At 37.5% G+C, this 11,862-nt stretch overlaps 1 protein-coding gene across 1 annotated transcript; it reads right to left on the reverse strand.

Moving 5' to 3' along the window:
* Positions 1-7,430: 7,430 nt before the first annotated feature.
* On the reverse strand, positions 7,431-11,862 carry LOC132286534 (uncharacterized). Its single transcript, XM_059788885.1, has 2 exons — positions 10,656-11,862; positions 7,431-8,398 (listed from the first exon to the last, which is right to left on the reverse strand). The coding sequence occupies exons 1-2, from the start codon at positions 11,529-11,531 to the stop codon at positions 7,643-7,645; spliced, it is 1,632 nt and encodes a 543-aa protein (XP_059644868.1). The 5' UTR covers positions 11,532-11,862; the 3' UTR covers positions 7,431-7,642.

Raw genomic sequence — 11,862 nt, forward strand, 5'->3', positions numbered from 1 at the left:
TGGGATTTAATATATTTATAAAATGGTTTTAAATATATTATAGGGTCATTGATGTGTTAGATGTGATCTATGCAGGCTCTGGATGTTAGTTGTTGATTTATTAAATCATCTCCTGCAACTATATGGTTAATTGTTTGGATTTAAATTGCTGAAACATTTAAAAATTTTCTGTAATTAATTGGATATTGGTTTTGGATTTTCAATTGCTGTACTATCATTCATAGTCTGTAATTTACATGGTTTTGGTTTTAAGTTGTTGAACTACTAAATACTATTCTGCAACGATGTGGATGGTTGGTTTTGGACTATAAATTACGTGCTTATTATTTATGCTTTGTAATTTACTTGGAATCATATATTGGATTATAATTGCTGAATTCTTATATTAAATTTGGTCAATTATTTGGAATTATGTATTGGATTTTAATTGCTCAATTCTCACATTAAAATTCTGTCAATTATCTGGGTTTGGCTTTGGATTGTAAATTACTTGCTTATCATTTGAATGTTGTAATTTACATGGATATGGAGGATTGTATACACCGGTATGGGACGGTGGTATACTAGGTATGGTTTAGCTCAAAATGCTAATTCCTACCTCATGGATTTTAATTAGTGAACAGTTTTACCTGTTCTATCAATTATATGGATTTTGTGGATTGTATGCACCGGTATGGGACGGTGGCATACTAGGGACAGACTGATTCAAAATACTCAGTCCTACCTATTTTGGAAAGAAGGGTACGAATTATAAAAACATAATTCTCCTTATATTTAAGTCTGTGCAGTTGAATAAACTGAACGACTTACTGGATCTCTTATAAGTCTGTGCAGCTGAATAAGCTGAACGATTTATTGGAGTTCCTATGGATGGATTTGAATGGACTTTAAATATATGGTTATGGTACCACGAGATGGGCTTGAGTCTCAGACTCGTTGGTTAGGACGCGTATATGCAGTGGATGCGTAGCTAGCTATAGTAGTTGAGGTGTACCCTGTTAGGTCTAGGTACTCATGTCCACCTATGGGTGCGTTTTCGCATGTTGCCTTCTATTCAGGTTGAGACCCCTATTGTAGTTCAGTGAATGTCCCATAGTGTGGATATATATATGTATGGACTAGATAGATATTGTGAGGTATCTACGGTGTATCTGCGTATCGGGTCACTGTATGGATTGCAGCTAGATTAGAATTTGCTCGTGGGCCTGACCCACTCTTCTATTATTTTATTCAGGTGTTCATCAGTCCAAGCTGTAGAGCTTGATCGTGCTGAGCAGATATAGTTATTCACTGCACCGATGGCATAAGATTTTATTTCATGTTAAGACTTGAGTTCTATTTCCAGTTCTTTTGAATACAGTTGGGATTTCAATAGGGGTCCACTAGATGGATTCCCGAGTTGTATATGGAGGATCAGTTGTAGCATAAAGGTTATTTATTAATGAAATTTTATTCTGAGGTTTTCAATTATTGGATTATCATTCTAGGTTCTTTTCAGAAAAATTTTATTCATTTTTGTTTTCTATATTGTATTCTGGGTTCATTAAATTGCTAATTGGTTTGATATCCTCGGGTAATTGGGCGTGGGCCTGGCCAACCCGCATCCGGAAATCCGGGGGTATCACATTTGACAAGCGGTGGGTTGATTTGATGATGGAATGTATTTCCTCGGTTTCTTACTTGGTTTTGATTAATGGGGAAAGAGGTGATAGTTTCATTCCTTCCAGAGGCCTCTGTCAAGGTGATCCGTTATCCCCTTTCCTATTTTTGTTTTGTACAGGGGGCCTCTCCATCTTATTCAATTCTTCTGGTCGCCCTTCTCAACATATCGGCCTTCGGGTGGGACGAGGATGCCCTCTGATTTCCCATTTACTATTTGCGGATGATGCCTTAATGTTTTTTCGGGCTCGAGATCAGGAGGTCAGCCGAGTCAAATTTATCCTTGATCGTTATGCCGCTTTAACAGGTCAGCTTGTGAACTTGGACAAATCTTGCATTTACTTCTCTCCAAATACTCCTTCTTCACAGAAAGTGCGTTGCCGTCATCTTTTGGGGATCAATACTATGGACTGGCACAATAGGTACCTAGGTCTTCCATCTTTCTTAGGTAGATCGAAGGTCCGGGCTTTAAACTTTTTATCTGAAAAGCTTTCTTCCAAAACTAAAATGCTCAAAGGCCCGTTGATGTCTAAGGCGGGTAAGGAAGTAATGATCAAATCGGTTCTTTCTACATCCAAAATTTTTGCCATGCAGTGTTTTAAGCTTCCCAAGAAGAATTGCCAGACCCTGACAAGTAAGCTTATAAACTTTTGGTGGAGTGGCGTTAAGAAATCCCCTAAAATTAAATGGATTTGCTGGGATGAGTTGTGTAAGCCTAAAAATTTGGAAGCTTTTAATTTGGCGCTTCTTGCTAAGCTGGCTTGGTGTATGGAGATTGGCTAATCGTCTTTGTTGTATAAATCTTTTAAACAGAAATATTTCAAAGATTGCAATTTCGTTGACTCTCCGGCACGGTCTAATGCATCTTGGGTTTGGAAGAGCATCCTTTCAGCCCAAGAGGTTATTAGAAAGGGGCTGACATGGCATATTGGGGATGGAGAAATGGTTAATTGTTGGCGCGATAATTGGTTTCTTGATTCCTTCAACCCTTCGGTTTCATCGGTTCGAAATGGCGCGGTTTTTTCTTCGGTGGCTGATTTGATTTGCCCTTCTTCACATTCATGGAACTCAGATAAGGTTGGGCGTTACTTTAATCAAAGGGACCGGGCTCTTATTTTCCAGATTCCTCTTAGTTTGATGGACCAGTCTGATTGTAAGGTGTGGGGGGCTTCAAAGGATGAGCGTTTCTCTATTAAAAGTCCGTACCAGGTGGCCCTCTCGACTATTTTCCAATTGCCTCGGTCTCCCTCTCTTGAAAGTTGTAGTTTTGATGTGGATTCTGGGGCTATGTGGCGTACTGTGTGGAATATTCACGTTCCCAGGAAAGTTATTTTGTTTATTTGGCAGAGTCTTCATGATCATATTCCTGTTAATAATTTGTTTTGTCGTCGCGAGGCGTCTGTCTCTTCCGCGTGTCCTCTTTGTGAGACTTCGGTTGAGACTGTTGACCATCTCCTCTGCCTTTGTCCTTTCGCTTACCTTGTTTGGAAGTTGAATCCGCTCCGTTTTAATTTCAACTCTCATTCTCTTACTGTGTGGAAGAAGCATTGGGTGGATATTTGTGGTAAATGGCAGCACCTAGATGCCTCAGCTGACAGTACGGCTCTCGCCGCGTTCATTTGCTGGACCATTTGGAAGTGTAGAAATGACTTTGTTTTTAAGCGCAAGAGGTGGGATCCCTTTGATGCTGCCCAAAAAGCTTTGATTGATTTTCAGGAATTTCAAGAAGTCCAGAGGCAAAACAGTCTCCTGTCCATTCCTTCATCTCTTTCTCTCTCCCCTCCGGTTTTGTGGTTGGCATCGGCGTATGGGTGTTTTAAACTTAATTTTGATGCCACTTTCAACTCTTGCCGCCAATCTTGGGGGGGGGGGGGGGGGAGGGAATGATCCTTCGGAATCACCGTGGCCTCCCTATAAAAGTTTCTTCCATATTGTTTGATCATGTTTCTAGTCCTATACTTGCTAAAAGTCTAATTTTGCGTGAATCTCTTTTACTTCTTCGCAGTTGGGGGTATAGTGATGTTGTTGTAGAGGGAGATTGCAAGCCTGTTATGCAATTGCAAGCTTTGGTGGCAGCTCAAATGGTTCTGTTCCAGGATATTCACAGCTTGCTTCTGGTATATCCCTCCTCCTCTCTTGCTTGGGTTCCTCGTGGAGGAAATATAATGGCTCATATTTTGAGCAAAAAGGCTCTTGAAGCCGTTTGTAGCGATTTGGAGTGGAGCATATGGCCTTCGTGATTGTTAAATGCTTTTTTCCCTGAATGTAACTTTGTTTTCAATTTATTCCTGTTTGTTTGTTGGTGGAAAAAAAAAAAAATTTAAGGTCGAATCGGTCAATTTATATAAGTATATAATAGTATTAGGTCGTTGAAAAAAAAGATCCAATGTCATTATCACGTACCATGCTTACATATCACAGCATGTGATGCTCCACTACTAAAATTTAAGATGTCACTTCATAGTGCAATTTCACCATATTTATTACAGAATTTTACTATTTTAAAATTTAAAGTGATAAAATATAAATTATAAACTGAAATGATAAGGGCCCTTTACTAACGCTTTTACTTTCTTATTTTTACTTTCTTGAAAAGTAAAATCATGATTTTGATTTCTAGAGCTGAAATAGAAAGCGAAATCAAGTTTAGTAATATCTCAAATTCATTAAAATTTTGAAAGCAAAATAACAAAATCAAGTTTAATAATTCTGATTTTGCTTTTGTTTTTTTATCATCATCTGCATACCCAGTTCTATCATCTACCAATCCCACCATCCCCAGTTCATATTCAGGAAATCTGCAAAATAAAGTGCTTCATGGTTCCCCAAAATATAGGAAGTTTTGGCTTGTCCTTGACTCACAGAAGAATCTATAAAATCAGTAAGATAAGGCAAGCAAGGAAATAGGCATTCATAGATGCATTCAGACCCGTCCTCGCTTTCGAAGTTCATTCCCTGATTCTAATTCTTTCTATACAAGTCCATTTCAATGAAGAAGTCTACTGGCGAATGCTGCCAAAGCTCCTTCCTTTTCTTATGTCGTTATGAGGTGAAATCCAAACCAATATCAACTGAAACATCACCTAAACCACTGTAAAGTCAGAAGTGCACCTATTTCGATCAACACAAAATTAGATATCTTCCAGATATAATTGCAATCGAACCCACTATTATTACAATTGCTCTAATCACAGTGTCAGAAAAAAAAAAAAAAAAAAAAAAAAAAAAAAAAAAAAAAAAACAAAACAAAACAAAACAAAAACTGTGATCCTGCCGCCGTGAAGACTTCTTGGGGTTGTTGTGAGCTCTCTTCTTCGCCAGCGATGACGATGTTGAAATCAAGTAGTACGACTCTACGGTGTGACTCTGACAGGGTTATTGTGAGCTCTCTCATGCGTTACGACTCCGACGTCCTCTTCGTCACCGGTCACCGCTTGCAGTTGGCCAATTCCAAGTTTGTAGTGGTGTGAGACGGTGTGATGAGATGATGGGTCAACAGTAGGAGAAGGAAGGGGTTTCAGCCTTCAATGGATGATCGGCGGCATCTGGTAGCAGTTTGTGGTGGTAGAGAGAAGAAGATAGAGTTATGAGTCTTCTGGGTCTTGGTGATAAGGATGATGGGTTACAGAGAGAAAGGGGGCTTTGGTTGGATAAGTAGCGGGGTACAGAAATTAGAGAAAGTATCAAGTTATCACTTCCTTTTTTTCTTAAAAAGAGAAAGTACTTTCTGAAAGTAAAAAAATAAAAATTATTTTATTGAACATGATTTCTATTTTTGATTTTTTATTTTAGGAATTGACAATAAAAACAGAAATTAATTCATGTTACTAAACAGACCCTAAATAAGTGATGTGACACTTTTGTATGGTGTTAAATTTATAATATCATACTGTTACAAGGGAAAACTTGTCCCACATCAGATCCGGATGGGAAGTGACATGTGTATAAATGGGTGGGTACGCAGCACTACCCAATAGTTCGAGCTTTTGGGTAAATGGGCAAGCGCCCACCCGTTACAGTTGGTATCAGAGGCAGACCCAATCCTTGATCCGGTGCCACGCCAAGCACTTGGTCCGGAAGGCGTCCGGGTGAGCCACCCAGGGTAGGCAGGGTGGCCCGACCGCAACGAAGGCGTTGCGAGTTCGGGTGGGGGAGAATGTTACAAGGGGAAACTTGTCCCACATCGGATCCGGATGAGAAGTGACATGGGTATAAATGGGTGGGTATGCAGTACTACCCAATGGTTTAAGTTTTTGGGTAAATGGGCAAGCGCCCATCCGTTACACATACCATCATGGTAAATGTACATGGACATTGGAAAGTTTTTTAATCCCATGCGAGTACCCATGTGTAGGGTAGATGACACTCAATTGTAATATGAAAGAAGGGGTTCAAGTTTGGGAAGAAGCAAGGAAAGAAAAAGGCGGGAAAGGAAGGAGAGATGGAGTAAATTTCCATTGTCAGTATAGGAGACAGAAAGAGGGAAGATGGAGGAGTACAGTGCCTAGTGAGTACCCAGTGAAACAACAAATTAAGCAAATGTGTGAACTACGAGAAGTTGACAATGAAAAGATCGAGTTTTCTTGTGGGTTTTTGGAACAGATGAAATAAGAGAACAACAACTGCATCGCTATGTGCCAGGTAGGGATTTGAGCTAGAAAATGGTTGAAATCATGCTTGTTTACAATCCGAATTATGTTATACACGCTCAAAATGAAGCCAAGAACGAATTATTTTACATCAAAACTTGATTACACACTACTTCTATTCTCACAAACTCAACTCACAATTTCTCTTTACAATTACTTATTTCTCTCTACACACCAATCTCTCACACACATCCCTATTTTAGTTGTCTTCGACAGTTATCACATCTAGTTTTTCATGGATGTTGAACTGGTCCACACAACCAACTCTTCCGAGACACGTACTATACATATACATATGTGCGCTTGAGCTTGGACATGAAATAATGCTTGTTTTCGCAACCATTTGACAAGGACCCCTAACACAAAAGGAGGGGAGGAATTCGAATTCGAGCATGGACAAAAATCATCCATGTTGGAAGTGTATAAAAAAGATAGTGAACGAGTTACGCCACTGCAGGGTGAAAAATGTGAAACATCACTGTCTACAGTAGTAAAAAATGGGTCGCACCATTGGACCTATATTATCAATGAAAATGTTAAATATTAGTAATGAATACGCATAAGATAGTAAATGTAGTAACAGAACTTCCAAGTAGAATGAAAGGCCAATAAATAAGTACATCTCCAAACTCCACAATTAATATTCAAATGGTGCTTATAAAAAATTCCTGGAACTTAAGAATCTGTTTTTTTTTTTTTTCCATCTTATTTTGTATTACAGTTTTTTTTATGAAGCGATAACAGTATTGAGTTTATGGTTACAAATTAATTAATCATGCTCCTCCTTGCTGAAAAAAGGTAGTACTAAATTCAGGATCCAGTATTACGATTGTAATTGTTTCTTGACTTATTTGTAACTTGATGGTAATTTTTCTTAAAACAATCTAGATGTCTTGGTCATTTTCAAAAAAAAAAAAAAAAAATTTAATCTTTTCTTCGTAAAAAATGTACTAAAACCCCACAATTAATCTTACATGTACTAAAAGTTTCTTGGTGTTGAAATTTCTCCAATATAAGCCGACACTATGTACACAAGTTAATATTTATTGCACATTTTTCACTTTCAAGCAGAAGATAAGATCAAACATGCACTCATAATAGTAAAAGAATGCCAAAAGAATCTCAAGAACAAATGACAAAAGAATTAGCCAGGAATGGAACCAGCAAATGCAGGACTATTTTTACAGAAGTACGACTCCATACAATGAGTCAGCAGTTAGAGATGCAACTCCATTTAGTATAAACTACATAAAGGGCTAGCCTAATGTACGAGGCTCCCGCCATTGTCGGGTCTAGAGAGTCAGATGTATTGATACAAGGGGAAAAGGACTTTGTTAACTTCCCTCTTCACTTTCATCATTATCACTATCAACTCCATCATCATCATCATCAAAATCAGATAAGTTGCTCGTGACATTGGCATTCAAATGTTGGAAGCGACTAATAACGTCTCTAGCATCAGAAACCAGGGCATTTTTTGCAGCTTCAATTGCACCCTGATTCAGGCTCTCTTTTCTACCCTCTTTACTTCGAATGGATTTTGCTGTCCGTGCAGATGCTGCCTTTCTCTTAGCTTCCCTGCAATGCAACTGATCGATATATTTTTCATGTAAGGCCTTGTTTTTAACCTGCTTCAGAACCGGGGGACTCACCAGAGTGGCCACTAATGAGCCACTGAGGCGTGAAATGTGCTTCTTTCGGGCTGAAGAAGATCCCTGGTACTTTTTAAGTAATCCACGTTTTCCTTGTCCACATTCAGGAGTGGAAAGTATTACATCCTGTTGAGAAGCTTGAGTTGATATATTCAAGGTGGACTCAAGAACTGAGAATAGATCCGCTTCATAATCTTGGTCAACATGATAATGCTTTTGTAGTAATCTTCTCACAGTTTTCTGAGCAAGATGTCTCTTCTGTTTACTGCAAGTCCGCCTTTTAATCTTTGGCTCCGCAGATTTGAGAAAGTTACTTGCAGAAAGTGAAAATGATGATGAGTTTGTTATGTTTGCCCTCAAACGGGTTCCAGGTTGAGCTGGAGTCAGGTGGTCAGAATGGATTTTATCAAAACAATCCTGTGCAGACTTTCCAGGTACCTGCAACAGTTTTAACAAGTAACTTTAGTTTGAAATAAATCCTGTTGGACTAGAACTGTGTATGTGACCGATTTCCCTTTGTTTTGTTTTATTATTTTTGGATACCTTCAAAAATTTAAAAATAATAATCTCACAACTTATACCATTTCTAAAAAGATGATTAACAATATAAAAATATTGAAACGAACTCTAATTTTACACCCCTAAAACACAGAATTTATATCATGTTACTTTAAACCAAACTGCCAATGTTAACAATTTTACATGATAGTATAATGTCATATCTTTAATTTCCACAATTAAATAATTTAAACATTGACAAATACTCCCTCCGTCCCGCAAAGAGTGTCGCTTATGGGGAATACAACTTTTTAAGAGTGTTATTTTTTATGATTTTTTTTATAGTAGTATGAGATGAATTTACTAATATACCCTTGTAGCAATTTATGAGTGGTACAAAAGTTGTTTGTCTTGACCCAATTTAAATTTGAATTGTGGGGTCCACAATAGCTTTTTTAGAAGTTTTAATAACTTTTATAATTTCAAGACAAAGGGTATATTAGGAATATTCAAAAAACAGTGTATTAGTTTTTGAAGTATGACACTTATTTTGGGACAGCCAAAAAAGGAAAGTATGACACTTATTTTGGGACAGAGGGAGTAACAATTTTAGCATAACATCCTTTAACTGTACAAAACACCTGGTTAAACATTAACAAACAACATTTTTAGCATAACATTTTTTAACAATTCGAAACACATCGAAGCTTCTGCAAATGTGGTGTGTCCAAGTCAGACAATGCCATTCAAGATTAGACCTACAGATGACAAGATCATATACCCGCTCAAATTTCATTTATAATTTTACCAGCATGGAAAATCCCATCAAACCTTATAACTTTTCACATGTCTTCTATATGTTTGTTCCTACTTCAGCATTAGGAGCTGCCAGAACCATCTCATGTGAAGCCTATTCCAGTCCTCCACGCAGGGAAGGCATCCTAATTATGTCAAATTTATGATTTTGAAGTCTGACTATGGGTAGCACTCAACTCATGAAGTAGAGTTATTATTGGGACGTTGAAAATTTAAATTATGTTTGGTTTATATTTTTCAAATTGATTATGATCATGACAAAAATGTTTATTCAATAATTGACTAACAGTTAATAATTTGGTCAAGAATCATATTTGGTTAATAGATATAAAATCATCTCTTTTTAATTTCTCATATTCTTAGCTTTGAGAATGCATTTTTTAAAGAATAATCAGTCTAAGACCTAATTATGATTTAAATAATTTAACACTTAGGCCATTAAAAGAAATATAATCATTTTTATTGTAGTTAACTGCACATTATTTTGCAGACCAACTTAAGTGATTAAATCAGCCAAAATAATCCAACCAGCCATAACCTAAAACAGAAGTTTGGTACAGAAGAATCGTTCAAACTAATTCTATGCTCTAAATTGTAATATGATACTGAATCTTTGTTGCTTTTGAAGGCATTAATCATTGAAAAAGTTTAACTATGTTAATAGCTTAGCAAGACATAGAATTAATATCATTGAAGAAGAAGAACGAAGAGAGCAGAAATCTAAGGAGGATAATCATAATACTCAATATTCAGTTATGAAGGCATGAAAAATACTCCATTTCATAAGGTCCTATAGGCTACTACAGGCAAACCCTAATTACTAAATAATCAAAAAATAGATACTGCCAAATAGACATACCAAATATAGAAATAAATATGAGTAATCTAATTTCTAAAATTGGAAGGAAAAAAAAAAACCTTAAAATTAGTCTCTGGTGCCTAGGCATAGATACAAATCAAGCATGGCACTCGGGTTTGGTCTAATCCTAATCTCCATAAAATATTTAGAACAATGTCAATATTTTGTAGACAAAAAATAATTGCAGCCCTTATATGTAACCATTGTTTTTGCTCATTGCATATTGCATGAATTCATCATTTCCAAATCTTTTATCTTCATTTAAGTGACGCAGAGAAATTATAATTCTTTACAAAATTCTAATATTCACTAAGAACCACGAGACTGAAAAAAAAAAAAAAAAAAAAACTGCAACTAGTCAAATATTTTCTAAGATTATCCCAAAAAGTCATAATTGATCTTATACAAGATGTCTATCATATTCTCTAACTCTATTTTTTATCTTATAATTTACAAAAAAAACATTTAGACCAACAATAGAAAATCATTGAAGACCAAAAGATTTGAAAGGCAAATCATTACCAGCTTTGCAACCTTCTTCCAGAAATGAGGCGTCGGTTTTGCGGCAAAATAAGCTCTCTGCAACGCAATTTCTTGATCGTTAGTCCAGCCCTGAAAAGTCCCACAACCTTCCTCAGCTTGATTTCTCTTCCTCTTAACCCCAATCTCTTTCCTTCCTTTATCAATATCTCTCACGTTCCTTTCCCGTCCTCCCACTACAACCTTCGAAGATGCCACAGACCTAAAAGTCCTCTTTTTTCTCAATTGGCCTGCAGATTGGTCACATGAACTAGCACCAACCTTTGCTCTCTCTGCATCTGATAAATCCCCTTTATCCAAAATGTCAGTTAAAGCAGGTGACATATTCCCATTGCTCTCATCATTGCCAGTCTTCTCAACAAGTCCATTGGCATTATCCTTAGTAGAACTACGAGTCACCCTCTTTTGTGGTTTACCCACAGATTGTTTATGCAAATCAATGCCCAATTTGACATTACCCGCATCTGATAAACCCTCTTGCTTGAACGTATTGTGAGCGGAGTTTCCAGAAAACCTTGGAGAACGTCGGAGACAACTAAACCCTTTAACCCCACCATCGAATCTAGCAGATCTTCTCGACCCAGTATTTGTCTTTGAGGAACTTTTCGACACAGCATCTGATGCCTTCACCTTCTTTGGATTTTCTTCTGGGTAACGCTTGGGGGCCTTCTTCTGAAAAACCTTCTGTGTTGAGCTGCTTGAGGGAGTATCGCATTGAGTGAGCCGATTAGTACTCGATTTGGGTTTTGGGGTCTTCGGATGTTCTGGTTCAATGTGATTGGTTTGAAGAAGTCTCGGGGATCTTCGGAGTGTGGTGTTGATAGACTGTTTACAGTCGATGGAATTTCGCTGGGGCATTTTCACAAACAGTTTGTGTTCTTCCTCCGAATGTGGGAGAGGCTTCGAGAGGGAAAATAGTGCATTTCAAACTTCAAAATAGATATGGGCATTTAGCACTTGCAAGTGTATTTGCCCAATATTTCCGAAAAAAAGTGTATTTGCCCCAAACTTTCAAAAAAAAAAAAAAAACGTGTATTTGCGCCAGACTACCAGTTTGCTAACAGGCCTGAGCCCAAGACCCAGGATCATATGATGATGGGCTTTGGTCCGAAAACAAAAGAGTGCCACTGAATAAGAGCATCCGCATTCTCCGGGCCTGGCCTGGTTTACAATTTCGATTTTGAGCATT

The sequence above is a fragment of the Cornus florida genome, unplaced genomic scaffold (genome assembly GCF_030987335.1).
Source record: "Cornus florida cultivar Cherokee Brave unplaced genomic scaffold, ASM3098733v1 CherokeeBrave_3.0.0_Hap2_Chr11, whole genome shotgun sequence".
Lineage (NCBI taxonomy): Eukaryota > Viridiplantae > Streptophyta > Magnoliopsida > Cornales > Cornaceae > Cornus > Cornus florida.

What these genes read in the sequence shown, in the direction of transcription:
- LOC132286534 (XM_059788885.1), bottom strand. Translation starts at nt 11,531, where the DNA reads ATGCCCCAGCGAAATTCCATCGACTGTAAACAGTCTATCAACACCACA. An exon ending in GGAAGAAGGTTGCAAAGCTG is followed by an intron (nt 8,399 to 10,655) that starts GTAATGATTTGC and finishes AAACTGTTGCAG; the next exon opens with GTACCTGGAAAGTCTGCACA.